Source organism: Miscanthus floridulus, chromosome 19 (genome assembly GCF_019320115.1).
Source record: "Miscanthus floridulus cultivar M001 chromosome 19, ASM1932011v1, whole genome shotgun sequence".
NCBI classification, from domain to species: Eukaryota; Viridiplantae; Streptophyta; class Magnoliopsida; order Poales; family Poaceae; genus Miscanthus; species Miscanthus floridulus.
In genome coordinates, this window is record NC_089598.1 from 57,826,753 (window position 1) to 57,851,826 (window position 25,074).

Consider the following 25,074-nt stretch of genomic DNA (forward strand, 5'->3'; position numbering starts at 1 on the left):
TCCCATGAATTTTGGTTGAATCAATCTATTTCTCATGTATATACTAATTATTAGCTTATGAAGAATGATGTGGTGATGGATTAACTCATTTTATTCCACAAATCAAATAAAAAAAGTGAGGAGTGAGAAGATGATAGACTACCTCATTCCTCAAACTAAATACACCCTTAGTGATGCAAGTTGTAATTATTATGGGTCTAAAATTTGATCAAACCAACCAGAATGGCACTTCATATAATTTAAATAAGAGGAGAAAAATTAAAATGATATTTATCGGCAATTAGTAACCTGATGAAAAATACAATTACTACGAAATTGAAAAATGAGAGAAAATTGCAACTGGTCAACTTGCTAACCCCGAGTTGAGCTGCCGGCTTGAGCGACCGATGTCCATTGGTCCCAAAACTTATCAAAATCATAAACTTTTTTTTTTTTTAGAATTACCAAAATCAGAAACTGGTCAACTGGGGACGGGCAACCAGGCTCTCTTTCCCAATTGGTCCCCATGCGATTTGCTTGTCCGCCATGAGAGGGAGGCTGGCTCAAGCAACCGCCACTCTCGATCACTTGTCACTAGACTACACCGCGCCCATGCCGGTGTGGTCGCCTAGCTCGTGATCCTGTTCTCCTAGCCACAAGTTGCGGTTCGGTTGGTGCCCCTCAATCTTGGATCTTCCGCTTCGCCTCCTTCCTGATCCGCGAATATTGTCGCTTATGGGCCGGGCGTCGTGACGGCTTTCCTATCTTCTTGCAGGAGATCTCTGGTACGTCTGGCGCAGCCATCGGAATCCACACTTTGTCCTTGACTCAGTTGCGCGCTGGTTCCTCCGGTGGTTCCATGACATGTGCACGGGCCATGCTCGACGAAATGGGTTTGAGAAGTTCTGTTACATGGTAGTCGCCGTCCTTGGGCTTATCATGGTCGATTGAGAAGACTGCTATTAGTTCCTGAGCATGGCTGGGTCGGAGAAGACCGTTGTTTGGTTCAGGAGAGACCTCAGGATTGACGACAACCCGGCCTTGGCTGCTGCGGCGAAAGAGGGCTCTGTCCTCCCTCTCTTCATATGGTGTCCTGCTGACTACGGGCAGTATTACCCTGGAAGGTGCTCCCGGTGGTGGCTCAAGCAGTCCCTTGCCCACCTTGGGAAGTCACTAGAGTTGCTCGGGTGCCCACTCGTGCTGATCCGTGCGGAGGACAGCACTCTTGCAGCTCTTTTGGAGTGCGTTCATTCCATCAGTGCCACTAGAGTGGTTTATAATCGTCTCTACGGTAACTTTACTAACCTGTCTTATACAATTTTTCAGCACAATTACTTCTTTATTAGTTTTTTCTCTTTGAAAGATTTTGCATGATTCACTTGGTCCTTTGATTACATATTCAAAGCTTTCAGCCAGTTACAGTATGTAACTTTTTTAGTCTTAAAATGTTTCGACCTAATTGCATATGTTGGACTGTGTTTTTTTTTCTAGAGCACACAGGAGAGCTTTGCATCTGTGTATAAAAGAGAGGGAAAAAGGGGAAAGAGTTCCATAAACCTCCTTACCCCACCTTGGAGGTATGAGGAGGTTACAAGATAACACCCGAAATGATCACCTGTTATACAAACGTATATATCGACCCAACCAGAACAACAAAACCCACATTAAGCCCTCTACATGACAAAGAAAAAGAAAAAAGAAAACTGCTTCAGCTTTCAAGATCCAGCATTACACCACAGCCTCATCTCCGCTTTGAAGAAGTGCTGGGAAAGAGACATCTACTGTGATTCCACTTGGTCCAAGCCACTTTGAAACCCTCTTCTTTGGGCCTTTCCAATTTTTGACTTGCTTTTGTCCACCACTCTGCAAAGCTTTTTTCATTACGTCTAGGCACCATTAGCTCGAGATCAAGAGGGGCCAGCAAATATGTTAATCTCGAGGTGATACAAGTGAAACAGTTAGCAGAGTTCTAGCTCCAAAGCTTTGGTATTTACACTGCAGCTCACATTAGTTGTGGTTCACCATCTTCGACTAAACATGAAATTCCTAGGTAGAAAATTTTCCTTGTTTAACCACTTTCTTATCATAGACTTTAGTTGAAATACATTAGTCAATGCTATATTTCACTTATATGTGCATAATATGTAGAAGATCAAAATTCATAGTCTGTAGCACCCGGTTTTAAGAATAAAACCAGATACATACCATATGTGAGCCCAGGAAGTCAAATCTCACATATAGCTACAAATAAGGGTAATATCAATAGGCAATGCTCAATATATAACATACTTAGTATAAAGAATATAACCTTAGGTAGCGAACAGCGAAAAGACAACTCCGATCTTTGGATGAGGACTCTAATTTCACAGGGACAACTGACTGGTTGATCACAAGTTTAATTTCTTCAAACTCTAGCAATCTGGTACCCATCCGGAATTTTTCCAAAGATTTAAAAAGTAAAGCAAGCGTAAGTACATGTCGTACTCAACAAATATAACATGGGGTCATGAGGCTCAAAAGGCTGACACTAGTTTAACTGCGACTAGCTTTAATAAGTCATCTTTTAGCAATTGGGTGGCAACAAGTTTATTAACAAGCCCATATAAACACATGATCAGGTAAACATGAATAATGAATAGCATAAACAGTAATCATTAGTGAACATCTTCATCATCAGTATTATCTATGTTCATCATCTATTCCGTAAATGTTCCAAGGCCACTCGTGACCGTGAGTACGGTTGATATACCAGTTTTACACTCTACAGAGGTTGTACACTTTCACTGTGAGTCGTGATTTACCCTTTCGCCCAAGATAGCTAATCTCTTGACCCACTTCTAAGGAAGGTCGGCAGGGTTCACTGTGAAGCATTTCAAAGGTTCGTCTAACAAGTTAAGGTCATTAGATTCACTTAACAAACAGATGTAGGAACCTCCCCTTCCCGATGGCACAATGACATGTAGCCTATACACAAGGGGACAGAGGCTGTCCTATACCCGATTCTTAAGTCATTCTTACGCCAATAGAGGTAACCACTAACAAGCTAGAAAAGATCCTCATACTGAGCTAAAGCTAGAGACATGTAGCCCTCACAGCTGTACTGTAAGTCCCGGATGATCACTTACAGATAAGTCCTTAGGGAAAGGAATGTAGAGCACCATAAAATAACTCAATGCTCTAGCCCCCTGATTCCATTTTGCTAAAAACATCTTTTAGTATTTATTCCACATACCATTAGTCAAGTTACAAGATCATGGTCTTTAATTGAGCACTATCATCATACTACCCAATGCAACAACCCATAGGTAACAAGGCACAAGGTACAAAGTATTAGGAAATCCTTAGTGGTAGTCAAGGTAGACACATGCTGTCAGGTTCATAAACCCAGGGTCCTTAATGGATCTGCTTCCCAGCAAAAGCTCAGCCCAGCAGACGACGTTGCGAACGACGCGGAATTCCTAGGCCGGCCCAGATACCTAATGACAGATCGGAAGAGCAATCCAGTCTCCGACCGGAAGGCCTGGCCAAGGAAGGAACGATGCTCACCTCTGACTCCGACTCCGACCCACCCTCTCCGACCGGAAGGCCTGAAGGAACGACGCTCGCCTTCGACTCCGACCCGCCTTTCCGACCAGAAGGCCTGGCCAAGGAGTGGACGACGCTCGCTTTCGACTACGACTCGCTTCTCCGACCGAGAGTACACCGAACCTCTGCTTACAGCTCTTCTCCGACCGGCGCGGTCGGAGCTGACTGGAAACAACCGAACGGGGACGTCCTCTCGGTAAGGACTCAAAAAATCAGGCGGAGCAAGTAAGACGGGGCGCTCAAGTCAACCGCAATATCAAGGACCGTACTCTGCACACCTGTAGGACAGTACTGTCAGGTCATGTCAGAAGGGTACTTTATAACTTTCCAGACCTGTCAGAACAACGAACAATATTGTGGGCGTTGACATTTGTCTTACAGTATGGTAGGCGCCGACATTGTCCATACCAGAAGAACACGATGGAACCAACCACATGCATCTGGGCGCCAATAAACCGTCTTGTACCCGACGATGTGGGCAACAAGACTAGGCAGCACACTCTCTCTGTCTCACTTGTAAGGCCGTCCCCTTCATCTATAAAAGGGGATGCGCCCTCTCCCAATGGGGGGACGATCAATTCCGACAACAGACGATCGAACAACAGACAATAGATGGATCGTTCCGACTCACTCCCTGCTAACTTTAGACATTCTAAATCTACACAGAGCATATGTTCCAATACTTAGCGTGCGTAGGAGCTCCCGTCACTCTCGGCCCTTCGGTCCAGAGTCCGACCGAACCTCTAACATCCTCGTCTTACTCCTACTCGTTTGTAACCCCACAGCAAGCTTTGAGCATCTGGACTCAGGAATAAAGTCACCGACCGACTCAAACTAGACGTAGGACACGTTGCCTGAACCAGTATAAACCCTATGTCATTGAGTGCTAGGCCATATCCGATCACAACGTATGGCAAAACGATAAATATTTACTAGTTGGTTACTGTTCGCATCGACACATGCATCATGAATTATATGATTAAAGGTGTATAGGACAAAGAAGATCTCATGATATACTTGCCTTAAAACACCGATCTTTCGGTAAGCTTTAATCTTTAACATCCTTGTTCTTCTTTTCTTCTTAATCACCACGTATATCTCACCGACTGGACATGATCATAGAGCACCACACAAGCATCCATGCAATCATACACGAAGCAAACAATAGATCTAAATTTAAATAGTACACCAAACATAAGATCAAGATGAAAAGTTTGTAAAATGAATCTATGTCTCGCTACGAACACAAACGCGAAAAGCACTCTAATCGGAGCTATAACGAAAAAGTTATGAATTAAACAAGATTTTCTTTAATAAAATAATAGATTAAATCTAACCTCGAATTTCAAAAGTTGAAAATATATTTAACAGTAGGATGAACATGTAGATTACTCAATTATGAATCTAACGCAACTTGAATGGATTAAAACGGAGTTAAAACGGAGAAGATATGGCCTAATGAAGATAGTGACAATTTTGTAAATAGATGGAACATGATTTTCGAATTTAAAATAAATAAAATATGATTTTAAACTGGCAAAGGACTGTCAATACTATTTAAAGAAAAGGCAGGGCCTCTTTAACAAAGTTGCAGGGACAACGGGTTCTATACTACAAAACTTTAGGGACCCTTTTGCAAAATTTGCAGCGAAGGGGTACCAGCCGATCTGGACCGTAGGGTCTAAAGGGAACGGTGCAGATCAGATGGGAGGGGGAGAGAGAGTGCGGTCGTCGGAGAAAAAGACGGCGTGGCGGCGGCCATGATGGCGGCGAGGAAGCTTGTCGGCGAACCAGTTTAGGCCCTACGGTCCACCACAGAGCAAAACGAGGGCACGGGGAGAAAGAGGACGGCGAGGCGAACTCACCTTGGTAAATCTTAGCGGTGGGGAGTGGACGGAGGCGGCGCACGGCGCAGCGAGATGACGGCGACCCGGCGGCTAGGGTTGCGAGCTCGAGCGAGGCGATTGGAGTGAGCACGGCGGCTTAGGATTATGCGGGGGCGATGCGGACGGCACGACGCTCCTATTTAAGGGGCCTAAGATGCTTGGGAGGCACGGCAACAACGAGGTTGAAAGGTCCTAATGGCTAGAGGGGGGTGAATAGCCTAATAAAAATTTCTACAACAACACTTAACAAAAAGGTTAGACAATTATGACGCAAAACAAGTGTTGCGCTAGCCTACTCAAAATGCAAGTCACCTACCACAATTCTAGTTTAGATAGTGTCTATTCACACAACAGCTATGACACTACCCTATGTTAGTGTGCTCTCAAAGGTTAACTAAAGAGCCACACCAACCAACCAAGCAAGCTCTCACAACTAGCTACACTAAAGAGCTTGTAAACTAGTTTACGGTAAAATAAAGAGAGTGATCAAGAAGGTTATACCGTCGTGTAGATGAAGAAACCAATCAATCACAAGGAGGAATAACAATGAAGATCAATCACCTCGGAATCAATGATGAACATAATAATTTTTTACCGAGGTTCACTTGCTTGCCGGCAAGCTACTTCTCGTTGTGGCGATTCACTCACTTGGAGGTTTACGCGTTAATTGACTTCACACGCCAAACCCTCAATAGGGTGCCGCACAACCAACACAAGATGAGGATCACAGAAGCCACGAGCAATCCACTAGAGTACCTTTTGGCGCTCCGCCGGAGGAAAGGTCAAGAACCCCTCACAATCACCACAATTGGAGCCGGAGACAATCACCACCCTCCGCTCAATGATCCTCGCTGCTCCAAGCCGTCTAGGTGGCGACAACCACCAAGAGTAACAAGCGAAATCCGCAGCGAAACACGAACACCAAGTGCCTCTAGATGCAAACACTCAAGCAATGCACTTGGATTCACTCTCAATCTCACTATGATGATGAATCAATGATGAAGATGAGTGGGAGGACTTTGGCTAGGCTCACAAGGTTGCTATGTCAATGAAAATGGCCAAAGATGTGAGCTATAGCTAGCCATGGGACTTAAATAGAAGTCCCCACTAAATAAAGCCATTGTACTCCTTCACTAGGCACACTGCGCTCTGACCGCACGCTTCGGTCATACTGACCGGACCCTGGACACAGCGTCCGGTCCACTGATTTTTACCACGTATCATTCTGAGTTAAAACTGAATTGTCAGATCACAACGGCTAAGTGCTGACCGGACGCTCCAGCAAAACTGACCGGACGCTGGAGCCCCAGCATCCGGTCGAGTACAGTAAGGGTCCAAATCTATTTTTCCTCGACCGAACGCGTTCGGTTCACCTCGACCGGACACAGCCCAGCGTCCAGTGGAGAACCCTAGCCATTGTACCGCTAGGTCAGCGTGACCGGACACAGGCAGTCAGCGTCCGGTGCATTCAGATCCAGCGTCCGGTCACTTGATCGACGCTGGCATCTTCTCTGTCTTCTTCACCCTTGCTCAAATGTGCTAACCACCAAGTGTATCACCTTGTGCACATGTGTTAGCATATTTTCATAAATATTTTCAAGGGTGTTAGCACTCCACTGGACCTAAATGCATATGCAATGAGTTAGAGCATCTAGTGGCACTTTGATAACCGCATTCCGATACGAGTTTCACTCCTCTTAATAGTACGGCTATCAAACCTAAATGTGATCACACTTTCTAAATATCTTGATCACTAAAACAAAATAGCTCCTACAAATTATACCTTTGCCTTAAGCTTTTTGTTTTTCTCTTTCTTCTTTTCAAGTTTAAGCCCTTGATCATCACCATGCTATCACCATTGTCATGCTATGATCTTCATTAGCTTCTCCACTTGAAGTGTGCTACCTATCTCATGATCACTTGATAAACTAGGTTAGCACTTAGGGTTTCATCAATTCACCAAAACCAAACTAGAGCTTTCAATCTTCCCCTTTTTGGTAATTGATGACAACCCTTATACAAAGATATGAATTGAAATTTAATTGAATCCATGTTGCTTACCCAAGCATATTTACCATGTGTAAAAGGATATGGACAAGTTTCATGAACCCCAAATGGTAGCAAATGCTCCCCCTACATATGTGGTAAGAGTTTGGATTGAAGCTTGCACATATGCTTAGATAGGAAATATAGGAGTCAATGTCTAACAAATGATGATAAAGGATAAAAGATGGACCTTTGAAGCGTGATACCAATCGGAGTGCACCATTATATCATCCTTAGCACCATAGTTAGTTCTATACCACTTGTAAACACTTACTTGGAAATGAAAGTTATCTAGTAATTTCATTTCATCATTCAATCTTACAACTAGCATATATCACACAAGCATGGATATTTTGAATTTTAAAACTTATGTCATGCAAGCAAACATATGAAATGCACATACAAATGCACCATACAAGTTTATAAGCTTGCTCCCCCTACTTGTGTGCTCAAAATTTTAATTAATCCTTTTTCTTTGTCATATCTCTCCCCCTGTGTCATATATCAAGATATCTTTATTTTTCACTCCCTTTATGACATTTCTTCCTCCTTTTTCACTATCTTTGCTACTATCTTTATTTCTCTCTCCCTTTGTCATTAATGACCACAAAGGTTCTCAATATATATAGTATTACTTGTAGGGTCGAGATTATCAATGTCAATCAATCGGGTGAGGATCATTTTTTTTTTCCAAATTTGGTCTAATCTAGATCATTTGTCAAAGATATTTAACTTGGTTTGATCCAAGGACAAGCTTCTTCATACCTCTAAATAAGGGTTATCTTGTACCATGTTGAGTTAAACACTTATAGTTCATTTTTTATATTAAACACTAGGTTTACAAGCCCTTAAACATGTCATGCCATCACTAGATTAAGTCAAGCATAGAAGCAATAGTGATACCATATAGACATCAAAATCATTTGATTTTTATGAATGAGCCTAATAAAATAGAACCACTTGAAATGTCCTAATAAAATTGAAAATGTGACTAGATACACTAATCATGTCCTTAGCAAAGATGTATATCATGCCAATCAACTTTTACCTTGGAGTACTCGAAGGAGAGGCATGTCATATTGGTGGGGGTGCATCAACACATATTTGAGAAATCTAATATGTTCAGCTCAATCCTTAGCTTGCAAAACATTTTCTCATCTAATGGCTTGATGAATATATCGACAAGTTGATCTTCGGTGCCTACACTCTCAATGCAAATGTCCCCTTTTTATTGATGATCTCTTATGAAATGGTGGCGGACATCAATGTGCTTTGTTCTTGAATGTTGAACCGCATTATTTATCAATTTGATTGCACTCTCATTGTCACAAAGTAATGATACTTTCTTGAACTTGATTCCAAAGTCACTCAAAGTGGCCTTCATCTAAAGTACTTGTGCACAACAACTACCGGCGGATATGTATTCGACTTCGGCGGTTGATAATGCAACACTATTTTGCTTCTTTGATGACCATGAAACAAGTGATCTTCCCAATAATTGACATGTGCCCAAGGTGCTCTTCCTTTCAACCTTGCATCCCGCATAATCCGAGTCGGAGTAACCAACTAGCTCAAACTTTGCTCCTTTGGATACCACAAACCAACATTTGGTGTATGCTTCACGTACCTCAATATTCTTTTTGTAGCTTTCAAATGACTTTCCTTTGGTGAGGCTTAAAATCTTGCACACATGCATACACTAAATATGACATCCGACTTTGATGCGGTCACATAGAGTAGGCTTCCAATCATAGACCGATACAATTTTTGATCCACCATGTTTCCACTTGCATCACTATCCAAGATGCCATTGGTTCCCATTGGTGTGCTAATGACTTTGCTATCAATCATTCCAAACTTCTTGATCATGTTCTTGATGTACTTGCCTTGACTCACAAATGTACCATTCTTTAATTGCTTGATTTGAAGACCAAGAAAGTAGCTTAACTCTCTAATCATGGACATCTCAAACTCATTAGCCATCATCTTCCCAAATTCATCATAAAATTCTTGATTTATTGATCCAAATATGATATCATCAACATAGATTTGTCATACAAATAATTTATTTTCAATCTTCTTGATGAAAAAAGTGGTGTCAACCTTACCCATTGTGAACCCTTTATAGAGGAGGAAGTCTCTCAATCTCTCATACCATGCTCTAGGTGCTTGTTTCAAGCCATACAATGCCTTCTTCAACTTGTATACATGGTTGGGCTTCTTAACATCTTCAAAACCGGAAGGTTGCTCAACATATACTTCTTCATTGATGTAGCCATTGAGAAATGTACTCTTAACATCTATTTGATAGAGCTTGATGTTGTGGGCACAAGCAAAGGCTAGCAAGATTCTTATTGCTTCCAATCTAGCAACCGAGGCATATGTTTCTCCAAAGTCAAGACCTTCAACTTGAGTATAGCCTTGTGCTACCAATCTTGCTTTGTTCCTTACTACTATCCCATCTTAATCTTGCTTGTTTCTAAAGACCTATTTGGTTCCAATCACATTGTGTCCTTTTGGTCTTTCCACTAATTCCCATACTTGATTTCTTGTGAAATTATTCAATTCTTCATGCATAGCATTCACCCAATCAACATCCTTCAATGCTTCATCTATCTTCTTTGGTTTAATGGATGACACAAATGAGAAATGCTCATAAAATGAAGCCAATCTTGATCTTGTTCGTACACCTTTACAAATATCACTAATTATAGTGTCTAATGGATGATCCCTTGTAATATTGGTTGTTTGGGGGATTGGAACTTGATTGCTTGCACTTGCTTGATCAAAAGGTTGAGATGATGTACTAGCCACTTGATCTTGTTTATTGTCATGAGAGCCACTTGTACTAGCTTGATTTGTATCATCTTGCACATTTGAGTTAGAGATCACTTGCACTTGATCATCTTCATCATCATTCACTTGCCTAGGCCTCAATTCACCAATATCCATGTTCTTCATGGCATTTGAAAGTTGAATGCCTCTAACATCTTCCAAGTTCTTATTATCTTCTTGTGTCCCTTTGATCTTTCTACTAATTCCCATACTTTATTTCTTGTGAAGTTATTCAATTCTTCATGCATAACATTCACCCAATCAACATCCTTCAAAGCTTCATCTATCTTCTTTGATTCAATGGATGACACGAATGAGAAGTGTTCACAAAATGATGCCAATCTTGATCTTGTTTGTACACCTCTTGAAATATCTCTAATTATAGTGTTCAAAGGATGATCTCTTGCAATATTGGTTAGTTGGAGCATTGGAACTTGATTGCTTGTACTTGCTTGATCATTGGGTAGAGATGATGTACTAGCCATTTGATCTTGTTCATTTTTATAAGATCCACTTGCACTAACTTGATTTGTATCATCTTGCACATTTGAGTTAAAGAGCACTTATACTTGATCATCTTCATCATCATTCACTTGCCTAGGTCTCAATTCACTAATATCCATGTTCTTCATGGCATTTGAAAGTTGAATGCCTCTAACATCTTCCAAGTTCTCATCTTCTACTTGTGAACCTTTGGTTTCATCAAATTCAACATCATGAACTTCCTTAAGAGTACCACTATCCAAATTTCAAACTCTATATGCTTTGCTTATGGTGGAATAGCCAAGTAGGAATCCTTCATCACATTTCTTGTCAAACTTGTTCAATCTTATGTCTTTCTTCAAGATATAACATTTACAACCAAAGACCCGAAAATATACAATGTTGGGCTTTCTACCATTCAAGAGCTCATATGGTGTCTTCTCTTTCAATCGATGACAATAGAGGCGGTTGCTACAATAGCAGGCCGTGTTGATAGCTTCGGCCTAAAAAGATTAACTCATATTGTACTCACTAAGCATAGACCTTGCCATATCAATAAGTGTTATATTCTTCCTCTCAACAAGGCCATTTGATTGAGGTGTGTACTTGACCGAGAATTGATGTCTAATTCCGAATTCATCACACAACTCATCAATTCTAGTGTTTTTGAACTCACTACTATTGTAACTTCTAACTCTCTTGATGGTTATTTCAAACTCATTGTGAAAGCCTTTGACAAATGATTTGAATGTTGCAAATACATCACTTTTGTTTACTAGAAAGAATACCGATGTGTATCTAGTGTAGTCATCCATTATCACAAATCCATATTTATTACCACCGATACTAGTGTATTATGTTGGCCCAAACAAATACTTGTGCAATAACTCAAATACTTTACTAGTGCTCATCATGCTTTTCTTAGGATAGGTGTTTCCAACTTGTTTGCCGGCTTGACAAGAGCTACAAAGCTTATTTTTTTCAAACACAACATCTTTCAAGCCTTTAACTAGGTCATGCTTAACCAATCTATTCAATTGTTTTATTGCAACATGACCAAGCCTTCTATGTCATAACTAACCCATGCTAGACTTAGTGAACAAGCATGTAGATAATTTAGCTTCATTAGCATTGAAATCAACCAAGTATAGATTCTCATATCTAAAGCCTTTGAAGATCAAGTTAGACCCATCTACACTTATGATCTCTATATCATCTACCCCAAATATGTATTTGAATCCAAGATCACATAATTGTGCCACGGATAGCAAATTGAAGTTCAAGCTTTCTATTAGCAACACATTGGATATGCTCATGTCATTAGATATTGCAATCTTACCAAGCCCTTTGACCTTGCCTTTGCCATTGTCACCAAATGTGATACTATCATATCCATCATTGTCATTGGTGTTGATTGAGTTGAACATTCTTGCATCACCGGTCATGTGTTGAGTGCACCCACTATCAAGAATCCAATGTCTTCCTCCGGCTTTGTAATTGACCTACAAAAGAAGATCAATTCTTTTTAGGTATCCAAACTTGCTTGGCTCCTTCCTCCGGCTTTGTAATTGACCTACAAAAGAAGATCAATTTTTTTTAGGTACCTAAACTTGTTTGGCTCCTTGAAGGTTAGTTACTAAACTCTTTGAAACCCAAATGGCTTTCTTCTTTGAGCCCATCCATGGTTTACCAATGAACTTAGCCTTCACACCATTTGTACCCTTAGTAAGCATATAGCATGAATCAAGCTTAATGGAGGATACATTAGCATTTTTGCTCTTGTTTTTGCATTCTTGCTCTTTGTGACCCACTTGCTTGCAACTAGTGCAAAACCGACCATTGTTCTTTACAAAACAAGTCTTGTGAGGAGCAAAGGCCGCTTTGCTTTTCTTGGGGTTATAAGCCAATCCCTCTTTGTAGAGAGAATCTCTTTGGCTACCCAAACACATAAGCAAGCGGTCCTCACCATCATAAGTCTTAGCTAAGGTGTAAGTGAGCTTAGTGACATCCTTCTTGAGGTTCTCATTCTCAACCGCTAGTGATGTAGACTAGGCCCGATCTTTCGAAAGGTATGATAGCGTCGATTGGTGGAGACTCGACGTTCATGATCTAGGCTTCGAACCAAGATTGATTTGGACCCCTGCAACCGTTACACCACTGCTCCGTTGGTTATCAACCACGCGAACGCGATTGACCTCGCCGAGAAGGCTTTCCTGCAAGCGAATCGAGAACACAAGCAAAAATGAGATAAACGCAATCTAAAATTGCAAATAAATATGAGGCTTATGATAATAAGAAAGAGTTCAAGTCGGCTTAATAGTTGATGGTTCTGAATTTTCACATGAGGCTGTGAGCATCTCCTTTTCTATCATGTCATCCTCGCTCTTTTGTACATTGTCCTGCAAAAGGTTAGGCATCGCAGGAGGAATAATAAGAGATTGATCTAGTTGATGTACCTCATCATTTGAATTAATTACAAGAGATGGATTAATAAATTTTTCTCTCATAAGATGTTTCATATCATTGCAAGTTTGAGGTTTATCAGAAGGATCTAAAGACTCCCACCAAGATAAAGCAGAATATCGTAAAACACTAGCTGCATTTTTTTACCTTCCTCCTTGGACACATAAAGCGAGTAGCAAATATGTTATCGATGACAATTTCCCACTCCATGTACTCATCAGCACCGATACCATCATAAGTCGGTGGATACGAATAACCTGTCATTGTTAGAAGACAGCAAAAGACAACACAAAAGTATTATCCCTATCAACTACTTAGGTTGTGGACAAGGAAAAAAACAAGGCACTCAACTCTCAAGTGTCCTACCACGGTCTTACAAGTGTTCTTACTAAAGCAACAGGCGGTGTAATCGATTGGTGACTGTGATACCGTTGTAGCTTGAGTGTAACAGTTGTAAGGCGAACCTGTACTTGGTTAGAAGAAAGTGGAGCTTGGACATGCACAATATAGTAGCAAGGAATAGCAATAATTTAATTCAGAAATTGCAAGATTGAAAAGTAGTCCCAAGCTAGTCTATGTCGCTGGCCCAAACTGGTTCTGAACCTAGTTCAAGCAAGCAATACAATACAACTCAGCACAAGGACTCAAAAGGATGCAAGCACTTCTGAACTTTTTTTTCACTTTCTTTTTCTTTCCTTCTTTAGTTTTTTCTTTTTTTGGTGCGGCTTTTTTTCTTCTTTTGGTTTTTGCACCTCTTTGCCTTTTTCTTTGTTTTATGCTTTTTATCTCACAAAAGTGCCGCACATAAGAGATTAGACTTTAGATATTTTCACCATGGAAGAAAAATACTTAACCGAGAAAGTCGTAGAAGGAATTGCTAGACAAAACAAACTCAATCACGCAACCCATTCCGTGACTACTTCAGATCCAAAGAAAAACTGAAGATCAATCTGATGCAAGCCACACAAGGAAACAAGATTTGACACTAGACCAAGAACAAGATCAGAACACAACGAACACTAAGATGCGGCGAGGGACGACAGTTCAATAAAGCAAACTGAAATTAAAAAAATTGCAAAGGCACATCGGGGCTATAGGACTAGAGATATGTGATAGTGTATATTTTTTGGCTTTTTGTGGACTATAGGTAAAATAAAAATAGTAGCAATCTAAAGGGGAAAACAAAGTTATACCTAACGGGCAACAAGGGCTCTGATACCACTTGATGTAGACTAGGCCCGATCTTCCGAAAGGTATGATAGCGTCGATTGGTGGAGACTCGACGTTCATGATCTAGGCTTCGAACCAAGATTGATTCGGACCCCCGCAACCGTTACACCACTGCTCCGTTGGTTATCAACCACGCGAACGTGATTGACCTCGCCGAGAAGGCTTTCCTGCAAGCGAATCGAGAACACAAGCAAGAATGAGATAAACGCAATCTAAAATTGCAAATAAATATGAGGCTTATGATAATAAGAAAGAGTTCAAGTCTTTATTCGAAAGGACTAATCGCCACAGGCGAACAAGATCAAGAACTGAGGCCCTGGTTCACAGCAAGCGGCCTTGACGGCAACAGTTGCAGCAAAACGACGTCTGTTTCACGAGAAAATCAAGAACTAAAGAAAACCCAAACCCTAAGGAGAGCGACGGCTGCTATTTATAGAGTCTTGGGCGTCACCCCCCTAGACATGCCCCCTAATGGGCCCAAACATGATACACGGTCCAACGGACCAAAAGACGGTGTCGTAGCACCCTGGCAGATTCTGGACGCTGACTTGTTTCGATGATTCCCGTTGATTCCGAAGGTCTTTTAACGTGAAACCAATTGGGTTGGCTTCTTTATCCAATTAGCTTTCCATCCATATATGGATCATCGAAAACGGAGTCCGGATGCGACCTGGGTAACCAATTTAAGGCAGACTGGTCCTGCAACCCGAGACAGACTCGAACTTGAGTTGCTTTGGGCCTCTACCTTGGGGACTCGAACCGAATTAGCCTCGGACCTCCTTTTTAACTTGGACACCCTCGCTGATCTCCTTGGTCTCCATATGATTCTCCAAGCATGGTCATATGTATGGAGGTCATGTCCTCATCAACTAGTGAGGTGTCACAAGTGAGACCATCACTACTAGATAAGGTAGAAGTGGAAGTGCTATAAGAAGGGTTAGTAGGAGCAACAATGATAGGCATAGATAGTGATTCATCAATTATGTCATAAGTTAAACCTACATTGCAAGTTTCAACATGCTTCTTTTTATTTTGCTCATCAAGCAAAGAGGAATGAGCCTTTTCAAGCTTTTTGTGAGCTTTGCCAAGCTTCTCATTGGCTTCCTCTAGCCTCTCATGAGATGCATTAAGCTTATCAAAGGCTTGCTTAAGGGCTTTTAGTTCCTTACGCAAGTTTTTGCATTCCCTTCTCTTGATATCAAAGTGTTCTCTAGCATCTTCTAGCATGTCAATTAATTCATCCTTAATAGGTTCATCATCATCACTATCACTATCATTTTCATTTTCTTATTCATTATCATCAACATGTTCTTCATCACTTTCATCATCACAAGATTGTACCTTAGTGGCCTTAGCCATGAAGCATGATGAAGATTCGAAGAGAGAAGGCTTCTCATTGATGGCGATGCTTGCAAGAACCTTCTTCTTGGTGGTCTTGTGATCATCACTATCATCATCATCATCACTTGAGGAAGCATCACTATCACAAGTGCCTACATATGAACCACCCTTCTTCTTCTTAAAAGTCATCTTGTCCTTCTTCTCTTTCTTTTCCTTTTTGTCCTTCTTCTTGTTGTTATCATCATTGTCACTATTGTATGGGCATTGAGCAACAAGATGATCTTTACTTCTACACTTGAAGCACCTTCTTCACTCTTCTTTGTTCTTGAATGAAGACTTCTTTCTTGTAGCACGGTAGCCCTTCTTCACCATGAACTTGTCAAATCTCTTGACAAATAGAGCCATCTTCTCATCATCATCATCATCCTAAGATTCATCTTCTTCACTTAAAGTTTCTTGCTTTGCTTTGCCCTTGGATGATGTGTCTTTGAATGCCACGCTTTTCTTCTTCGCATCCTTCTTCTCATCTTTCTTCTCATTTTCTTCCTTCTCATCATCATCTCTATATGTATCATCGGTCATTATATCTCCCAACATTTGGTTTAGTGTCATGGTGTCCAAACCACTCCTTACTAGAATAGTGACCAATGTGCCAAATCTTGAAGGTAAGCATCTCAAGAACTTGCGGGAGAAGTCCTTATACTTCACTTCTTCTCCAAGTGCTTTGAGATTATTGATAAGCATTTGAAGCCTATGGAACATCTCCGGCACACTCTCATCATCCTTCATCTTGAAGCTTGTAAACTTTTCTTTGAGAATGTAAGCCTTTGCATCCTTCACGGCTTGAGTGCCCTCAAATGTTTCTTTCAACTTCTTCCATGCTTCATGAGCCATCTCAATATTTTTGACTTGCTCAAATGTTGTTTCATCAATTGCATCATGGATAGCACTTAAAGCAATATCATTGTTTTGGAGAAGTACTTCTTCGGCCGCGGTGGGATTCTCCGGATCTTCAATCTCAATTTTTGTTTCTACCACCTTCCAAACCTTCCTATTGATTGACTTGATATAAGTTGTCATCTTAGCCTTTCAATAGGGATATTTGGAGCCATCAAATTGGGGTGGCTTCTTGGTGTTGTTGATTTAAGTCATTTTAACACCGAAGATTGTCAAGCCTCAAATAACGGTGACCTCGGCTCCGATACCATTTGAAAGGTCCTAATAGCTAGAGAGAGGGTGAATAGCCTAATAAAAATTTCTACAACAACACTTAACAAAAATGTTAGACAAATATGAGGCAAAGCAAGCGTTGCGCTAGCCTACTCAAAATGCAAGCCACCTACCATAATTCTAGTTTAGATAGTGTCTATTCACACAATAGCTATGACACTACCCTATGTTAGTGTGCTCTCAAAGGCTAACTAAAGAGCCACACCAACCAACCAACCAAGCTCTCACAACTAGCTACACTAAAGAGCTTGTCAACTAGTTTACGGTAAAGTAAATAGAGTGATCAAGAAGGTTATACCGCCGTGTATATGAAGAAACTAATCAATCACAAGAAGGAATAACAATGAAGATCAATCACCTCGGAATCAATGATGAACACAATGATTTTTTATCGAGGTTCACTTGCTTACCGGCAAGCTACTCCTCGTTGTGGCGATTCACTCACTTGGAGGTTCACGCGCTAATTGACTTCACATGCCAAACCCTCAATAGGATGCCGCACAACCAACACAAGATGAGGATCACACAAGCCACGAGCAATCCACTAGAGTACCTTTTGGCGCTTCGTCGGGGGAAAGGTCAAGAACCCCTCACAATCACCACGATCGGAGCCAGAGACAATCACCACCCTCCGCTCAACGATCCTCGCTGCTCCAAGCCGTCTAGGTGGCGGCAACCACCAAGAGTAACAAGCGAAATCCGCAGCGAAACACGAACACCAAGTGCCTCTATATGCAAACACTCAAGCAATGCACTTGGATTCACTCCCAATCTCACTATGATGATGAATCAATGATGGAGATAAGTGGGAGGACTTTGGCTAGGCTCACAAGGTTGCTATGTCAATGAAAATGGCCAAAGATGTGAGCCATAGCCGGCCATGGGGCTTAAATAAAAGTCCCCACGAAATAGAGCCGTTGTACCCCTTCACTGGGCACACTGCGCTCTGACCGGACGCTCCGGTCATACTGACCGGACCCTGGACACAGCGTCCGGTCCACTGATTTTTGCCACGTGTCATTCTGAGTTAAAACTGAATCGTCAGATCACAATGGCTAAGTGCTGACCGGACGCTCCGGCAAAACTGATCGGACGCTGGAGCACTAGCGTCCGGTCGAGTACAGTAAGGGTCCAAATCTATTTTTCCTCGACCGGACGCGTCCGGTCCACCTCGACCGGACACAGCCCAGCGTCCGGTGGAGAACCCTAGCCACTGTACCGCCAGGTCAGCGTGACTGGACGCAGGCAGTCAGCGTCCGGTGCATTCAGATCCAGCGTCCGGTCACTTGATCGACGCTGGCATCTTCTCTATCTTCTTCACCCTTGCTCAAATGTGCTAACCACCAAGTGTATCCACCTTGTGCACATGTGTGAGCATATTTTCATAAACATTTTTAAGGGTGTTAGCACTCCACTAGATCCTAAATGCATATGCAATGAGTTAGAGCATCTAGTGGCACTTTGATAACCGCATTCCGATACGAGTTTCACCCCTCTTAATAGTACGGCTATCAAACCTAAATGTGATCACACTTTCTAAGTATCTTGATCACTAAAACAAAATAGCTCATACAAATTATATCTTTGCCTTGAGCTTTTTGTTTTTCTCTTTCTTCTTTTCAAGTTTAAGCCCTTGATCATCACCATGCCATCACCATTGTCTTGCTATGATCTTCATTAGCTTCTCCACTTGAAGTGTGTTACCTATCTCATGATCACTTGATAAACTAGGTTAGCACTTAGGGTTTCATCAATTCACCAAAACCAAATTAGAGCTTTCAGATGTGTAGGCGGCGCGTACTCGGCAGCGGCGGTGGTGACCGGCTCGAGCACGAGCGGGAAGAAGACAGTGCTGACGAGTGGGGTCCGCCTATCAGCGACACACGCGGGAAGAAAAGAACGGTGTGACGCACTGCTCGGCTGGGCCGTTGCGCACGGTATGGGCCGGCGGTGAGAGAGAGTGCAGCGCGGCCTCGGCTGGGCCGGCCCAAGGAGGGAGCGCGGGGAAGAAAAAGGATACAAGCCGCTGCTGGGCTGCGGGGAGAGGAAGAGAAGGAGGAGAGAGTGGGCCGCGGGATAGAAAGAGGAGCAGGCCTTTGGGCCAGATTGAGAGAAGAGAGGATTTTCCATTTTTCAAATCCTTTTCTATTTTGTTTTCAAAACCAAATTCAAATGTAAACCAAATCAAATTCGAATATGGTTTAAAATACACTTTTCAATTCAAATAAAAATGAGAAATTTTGGTAAGTTTTCCAAAAATAAATTTTACAACTTTTTAAATTCTTTTATTTTCAAATTTTCTTTTGTTTTCCTGAATTCTATTTTCAAACCCATTTTCAAAAACATTTTAAATAAATTTGAATTTAGATCAAACCACTCATCACAATAAACAAAATGCGATGGCATGAATGCACAAAAATGTTGCTAAGCCCTATGTTAAATTTTAATTTAATAAAAAATATTATTTACCTATGTTTTCATGAGCACAGAAATACCAAATTAAATCTTTTTAACCCTATTTCGAAAAGAGAAATTTTTAGGGTGTTACATAGTCAAAGCAAGCAAGTGATAGAAAAAAAAATGTAAACAGTAATCTGCCATAAGTCTTTCCTAATTTTAACATGATAGAAGTCAGTGAGCAGTTTTTTTCTTAAAAATCTAAATGTACAACATTGGATTGAGCAATTAGGCCAATGAGCAATGACTAAGCTCCATGTAATCAAGTTCAGGAGGTCACATGCTGAAAGTCTTATTGAAACAAATAAGTACACTATCAGGGCCCTATGGTCCCCAGTTCTATATTGGAACTCTACATTTCCTAGAGCTATTGAAGTTTGTTATTCTTAGACCCAATTCCATCCCTTGTGCGATTGCATGTCTTCTCCATTGGACTTGAACCAATATATGATTGCGATTAAGAAACAAGTTTATTAATAATCATTGGTCTGCAAAGTTGGCAGACTTTTTGTGCTGCATTATCCATGCTCTACCCATTCGCCACTTACAATTTATTCTGCTTCGGTTCTCTTGCGATGCCTTTTTATTCTTTCCTACACTGTAGACCCTATTTCACTTGTGCTTGACGACAAAATCAAGAATGAGCTTCCAGCCCATGGTATTTCTGTCCAAAGTTTCAATGGTGATCTACTTTACGAGCCATGGGATGTTTATGATGAGAATGGGCAGGCATTTACAACCTTTAACAAGTACTGGGAGAAATGCATGAATCTACCTATTGAGATATCACAATATCTTGCACCTACAAGGCTGGTGGCAGCGCTAGGTAACTTTTTGCCATAGCATCATTTTCTCTTTTCTTGAACATCTGTACAATTTCTATTTCTCTGCACTAAATAGAAATTTTCTTTTTAGTCTTGGTTCCTCATATAATGTCTAGAACGGCTTGAGTAAGTTGTTTGCTCCAAAGTACTATTCATTCGAGTATTCCACATTTGAATTTTAGTGATTGCTCCTCTAACTATTTGGATTTAATGTCTCTCCAGTCAACAAATCGGCATACTTCTGCTTTAATTTTAATAATTTGTTGTAAAACTCAGGTCTAGCGAATGTTCGCTATTGTTCGATTGATGATCTAGGTCTTGAATCTAGTAAGGATGTGGAATCAAGCAATGCTTTGCTAAGCAGGGCCTGGTCTCCTGGCTGGCGCAATGCAGAGAATATGCTTGACGAATTTGTGTCTTGTGGTCTCCTAGAATATTCAAAACATGGTATGAAGGTTGGGGGAACTACAACGTCATTATTGTCACCATATCTCCATTTCGGGGAGTTGAGTGTAAGGAAGGTTTATCAACTTGTTACAATGCATCATGTCAAGTGGCAAAATGAAGGAAAATATGAAGCTGAGGAGAGTGTTCGATTGTTCCTAAGATCAATTGGTTTTCGGGAATATTCGCGGTACTTGTGCTTTAACTTCCCGTTCACGCACGAAAGATCATTTCTGGGTAACTTGAAGCATTATCCCTGGCTATTGGATGAGGGCCGTTTCAAATCTTGGAGACAGGGAATGACTGGATACCCGTTAGTAGATGCTGGCATGAGGGAACTCTGGGCTACTGGTTGGACACATAATCGGATAAGAGTGATTGTTTCAAGTTTCGCTGTAAAATTTCTACAGATACCCTGGATTTGGGGAATGAAGTACTTTTGGGATGTGCTTCTGGATGCAGACCTAGAAAGTGATATTCTTGGTTGGCAGTACATATCTGGGAGTTTGCCTGATGGACATGAGCTCAGCCGTCTTGATAATCCAGAGGTATGGAATTACAAGAACAATGCATTTTAGCTCCAAATCTTACTTGAACTATTAGTTGATGTATGCCTCTGTCAACTCACAGACTCACTGCTGTTACTTGATTACACAAAAACACACAAGGACTCAAGTGTTTTGGCGCTGCAAAGATGCAGCTTTTGTTGTTGCCTGTTATTTATAACTGAAATGTTTACAAGAAAGAATCATGCTCAAGTAACTAACAGCTGGCCATAGTGGCTCCTAGAAACTATAGTTCACGACTGAGGCAACTGACCCACTAACCAACTACTGCCTGGAAACCAGGACAACACTAACTCTGAACAAACTCTGAACGAAGACTCAGACTCTGAACAAAAGACTTGACACTAAGCTACTGGTTATGCAGTGATTACTTCCAACAGTTCAACCTGATTGATTACATAAAGTTAACTTGTACACAAGTTTAAATGAGGAACTCCAGTTCATGAATAATTCATGGATTTACCTTGTGTGATCATTGCTGGCACTACACTTTTCTGAAGAAAAAAAATGCTGACACTATAGGTTCTTACTAAATACTGTTCATTTGTTAATGAAACGATGCTCAGTAGAAACAGCATAACTATTTTCTTCAGAGCTTGATGAATTATTGAATTCTAAAAGAAGTGTAATTGGTAGTTAATGCTAAACCAAGGCAATTGCGGGTAGCCTGGTTCTGTTGTATTTATTAGTGGAGCTGCCTAGGCCTGAAAAGGGCAAACAATTGGCACTGTCCACTTTGTATTTTTAGTGAAAAGCATAATTTTCCTTTCTCGCCTTAAATGAAATATATTGCTTCTTGTAGGTTATTAAACATGCAACAGGATGGGTTGTCCCTCGGACATGTATGGGATTGATGGCTGTATTTTTTTTTCATTTTGTCCTCCACAGATATTTTGTAGTCACCTACTCCCTCCGGTCTAAAATACTTGATACATTTGGTTTTGCATTGTCTTTATTTAATGCTTATCTTTGACCACTAATTTCTTATAGAATATATTGTAAGATCCTTGAAATTTAAGATGGTTGCAAATTATTATGAAATACAATTCTAGACATATAACTTACATGTTTCTATACTAAATAATATAATTATTATTGATGTTGTAATTTTTATGGTTTGACAAAATGTTTTCCTAAATGACATGTTTTTGTCATTGGAGTGAGTGCCATTTTTTATTTATTTTTGGTAAATGCTTTGTTCTGGAGGGGGTTAACTTATTTATACAAAAGAGGTCCTGACTGGCCTTTTGTTTTATGCGAAAGTAGGTTCAGGGTCAAAAGTACGATCCAGATGGTGAATATGTAAGAACTTGGATTCCTGAACTTGCTAGAATGCCAACAGAATGGATCCATTGTCCATGGGGTGCTCCTAACTCTATATTACAAGTTGCTGGAGTTGAGTTGAGCTTTAACTACCCTAAGCCCATAGTAGAACTTCATATGGTGCGGGAATGCTTAGATGATGCCATCTCCACAATGTGGCAATTGGACACAGCTGCAAAACTTGCTGAACTAGATGGCGAAGTTGTGGACGACAATCTGAATAATATCAGGAATTTTGATATCCCAAAGGTTGTTTTGGCAAAGTTGTCTACTAATGGCAAGAACGAAAAGTCACAGCCTACTGAAGTGGAGGCCCCATACAAACAGATTATTCGAGATGATATGATCAATGCCTCAAACATGGATGACACAGGCTCTACTGCTAACTTGCAAGTGACAAGGAAAAGATCTAGCAGTGATAGTGCATTCAATGTTCCCTCATCTTCATCCTCATTAGTCATGGAATCACGGATTCATGATAATGACAATTGTTCTGTTCGGTATTCAGGCTACCTCCAGCAGACAGCAGACAGGGATGGCACTGATAAGGTAAGTTGGATTATCTTTGCATAGAAACAACAATTTCATAGGAAAGTTCATATGAATTGCCATATTGTCTAGCTTTCCAAAAGGTAAGTAAGCACCTGATGTGGGTTTAAAAAACAAAGAGCAAACATCCAGTTAGAACATCATTGCACGCCATAGAAGTTGACCTCCTAATGGACTAGTTTTAACTGATGTAGAATATGCTACATGAAGAACAAAATATGTAGTTGAACTAGCCAAAAAACACAATCAAGTAATTTGTTTGATTGTTCTTTAAAGGTGGATAGCAGATTGACTTGACAGCTTCTGTAGAAATAAATAACTTTCAAAAAAGTCATCCAGGTGCCACTGCTTGGCATGTGTCGTTAAAGTGATGCATATGAGCACATCACTCGACCTATGATGCCAAATCCACATGGGGTTCAATGGTTTGCGATACTTTGCTATGTCTTGCTTTATTTCACGACAGAGCTATAAACCTGTGCAACCCTTTGAAAGAGTCAAAATTAATAGCATTTGGTCAAGGAAAAACCTTGAAAGATGTTGAGAACTCCTTTAAATGTGGAGTAAATTTGACAAAACTACAATAATTTGTATGCTCTTCTATAATACAAAAATGGCCAGGTGTCCTTCATGATTGATAAAACAATTTGCTCCCCACTATAAAAAAACTACAGCTCTTGGGACCAGTTCTAGTTTGGTGTTACTAGGGCATAGTTGCTGCGGGGATTTTTCTTCTAGCTAGACCTCTTCCTCTTTTCATATCCCTACCCTGTTATTAAAAAAAACTAATTTAGAAGTTATAATTTTTTTATAGTTATTAGGTGCCGATTGTTGTTTTCGGCAATTTACTAAAAAATGTAACCAATCACCAGAGCACATAGTGCCAGTCTGATTTAACCATTTGTAGCGCCTGAAAAATGCAGATGATCCCATCCTATATTTGTATATTTATTATTTCTTATTGCATGTGTTCAGAATACTATTTAGGGGAATGATATTTATATTCTTATAGACATCTGAATCACTCCTTACAGGTTGAAGATAATGACTGTGAAGATAGTGGTACGAGCATCTCTAGGCCATCCAAGAGACCTGCTTAGCAGTAGCGCATTGAAGATGTTGCAAATCTTTAGAAATATTTGCCGTCACATGTAACTTATTTGGTGCATTTTTAGTGATCATGTAAAAGTTATTCTGTAATTTATAACTAGTTTGACACCGCCTACCCTTATTCCCATATGAGGCAACTTTTGTTTGATGAAAGTACATCGCTCACGGACATGCCATAGTTTGGGCCGCTGCTGAACTGTCTAATTTAGCCTGGTTTAAATGGCTCATCAACGTTACCAGTTACCACACTAAGCACAACTGGAACAAGTTAGTCACCCAACAAAAAAAGAACAAGTTAAACTTGATACCACGACATTTAACAACTCGATCAAAACAAGGATAATTGATCACAGACATCACAGTTGTAATGAAAAAAACATATGTAGCCGCCGTAGTGCCCTAGAGTAGTCACAGGCACCGCCGCTCGCTCCTGTGGCTAGCCACCTATAGGACTCCTCCAGCTGTGATATGGCCTTCGGGAGAGTCTCCCCGTTTGGGTCTTGAGAAATGGGTGGGGTGGGTTGGGCTCTTTTGGAACTCTTAAGGTTGTCCATCACCTTGCTCTTTCGGTCTTTCCTCAACCGCAGGTGGACGTCAAATGTCTCGACAGAAGTCTTAGATGATTGGTTGCCCAAGTCATATAGTGAAGTGAGAAGTAAAGGTGTAATAGTGGAGTGAAATCTGGTAAATAGTGATCTTTCTGCCTTTATTCATGGAGAGCTC

General features: G+C 40.8%; 1 protein-coding gene across 1 annotated transcript; it reads left to right on the forward strand.

The window, feature by feature from the left end:
- Positions 1–475: 475 nt before the first annotated feature.
- LOC136527769 (cryptochrome-1-like) lies at positions 476–24,521 on the forward strand. The gene is made up of 6 exons (XM_066520608.1): positions 476–649; positions 755–1,270; positions 20,140–20,361; positions 20,636–21,351; positions 22,636–23,241; positions 24,276–24,521. Exons 2-6 carry the CDS (start codon positions 955–957, stop codon positions 24,339–24,341), a joined length of 1,926 nt encoding a protein of 641 aa, XP_066376705.1. The 5' UTR covers positions 476–649; positions 755–954; the 3' UTR covers positions 24,342–24,521.
- Positions 24,522–25,074: the final 553 nt, after the last annotated feature.

Excerpts from the sequence above, each read along its gene's own strand:
- LOC136527769 (XM_066520608.1), top strand. The coding sequence starts at position 955 with ATGGCTGGGTCGGAGAAGACCGTTGTTTGGTTCAGGAGAGACCTCAGG. Across the intron at positions 1,271-20,139 it reads GGTTTATAATCGTCTCTACG|ACCCTATTTCACTTGTGCTT; the intron begins GTAACTTTACTA and ends CCTACACTGTAG. Across the intron at positions 21,352-22,635 it reads GCCGTCTTGATAATCCAGAG|GTTCAGGGTCAAAAGTACGA; the intron begins GTATGGAATTAC and ends ATGCGAAAGTAG.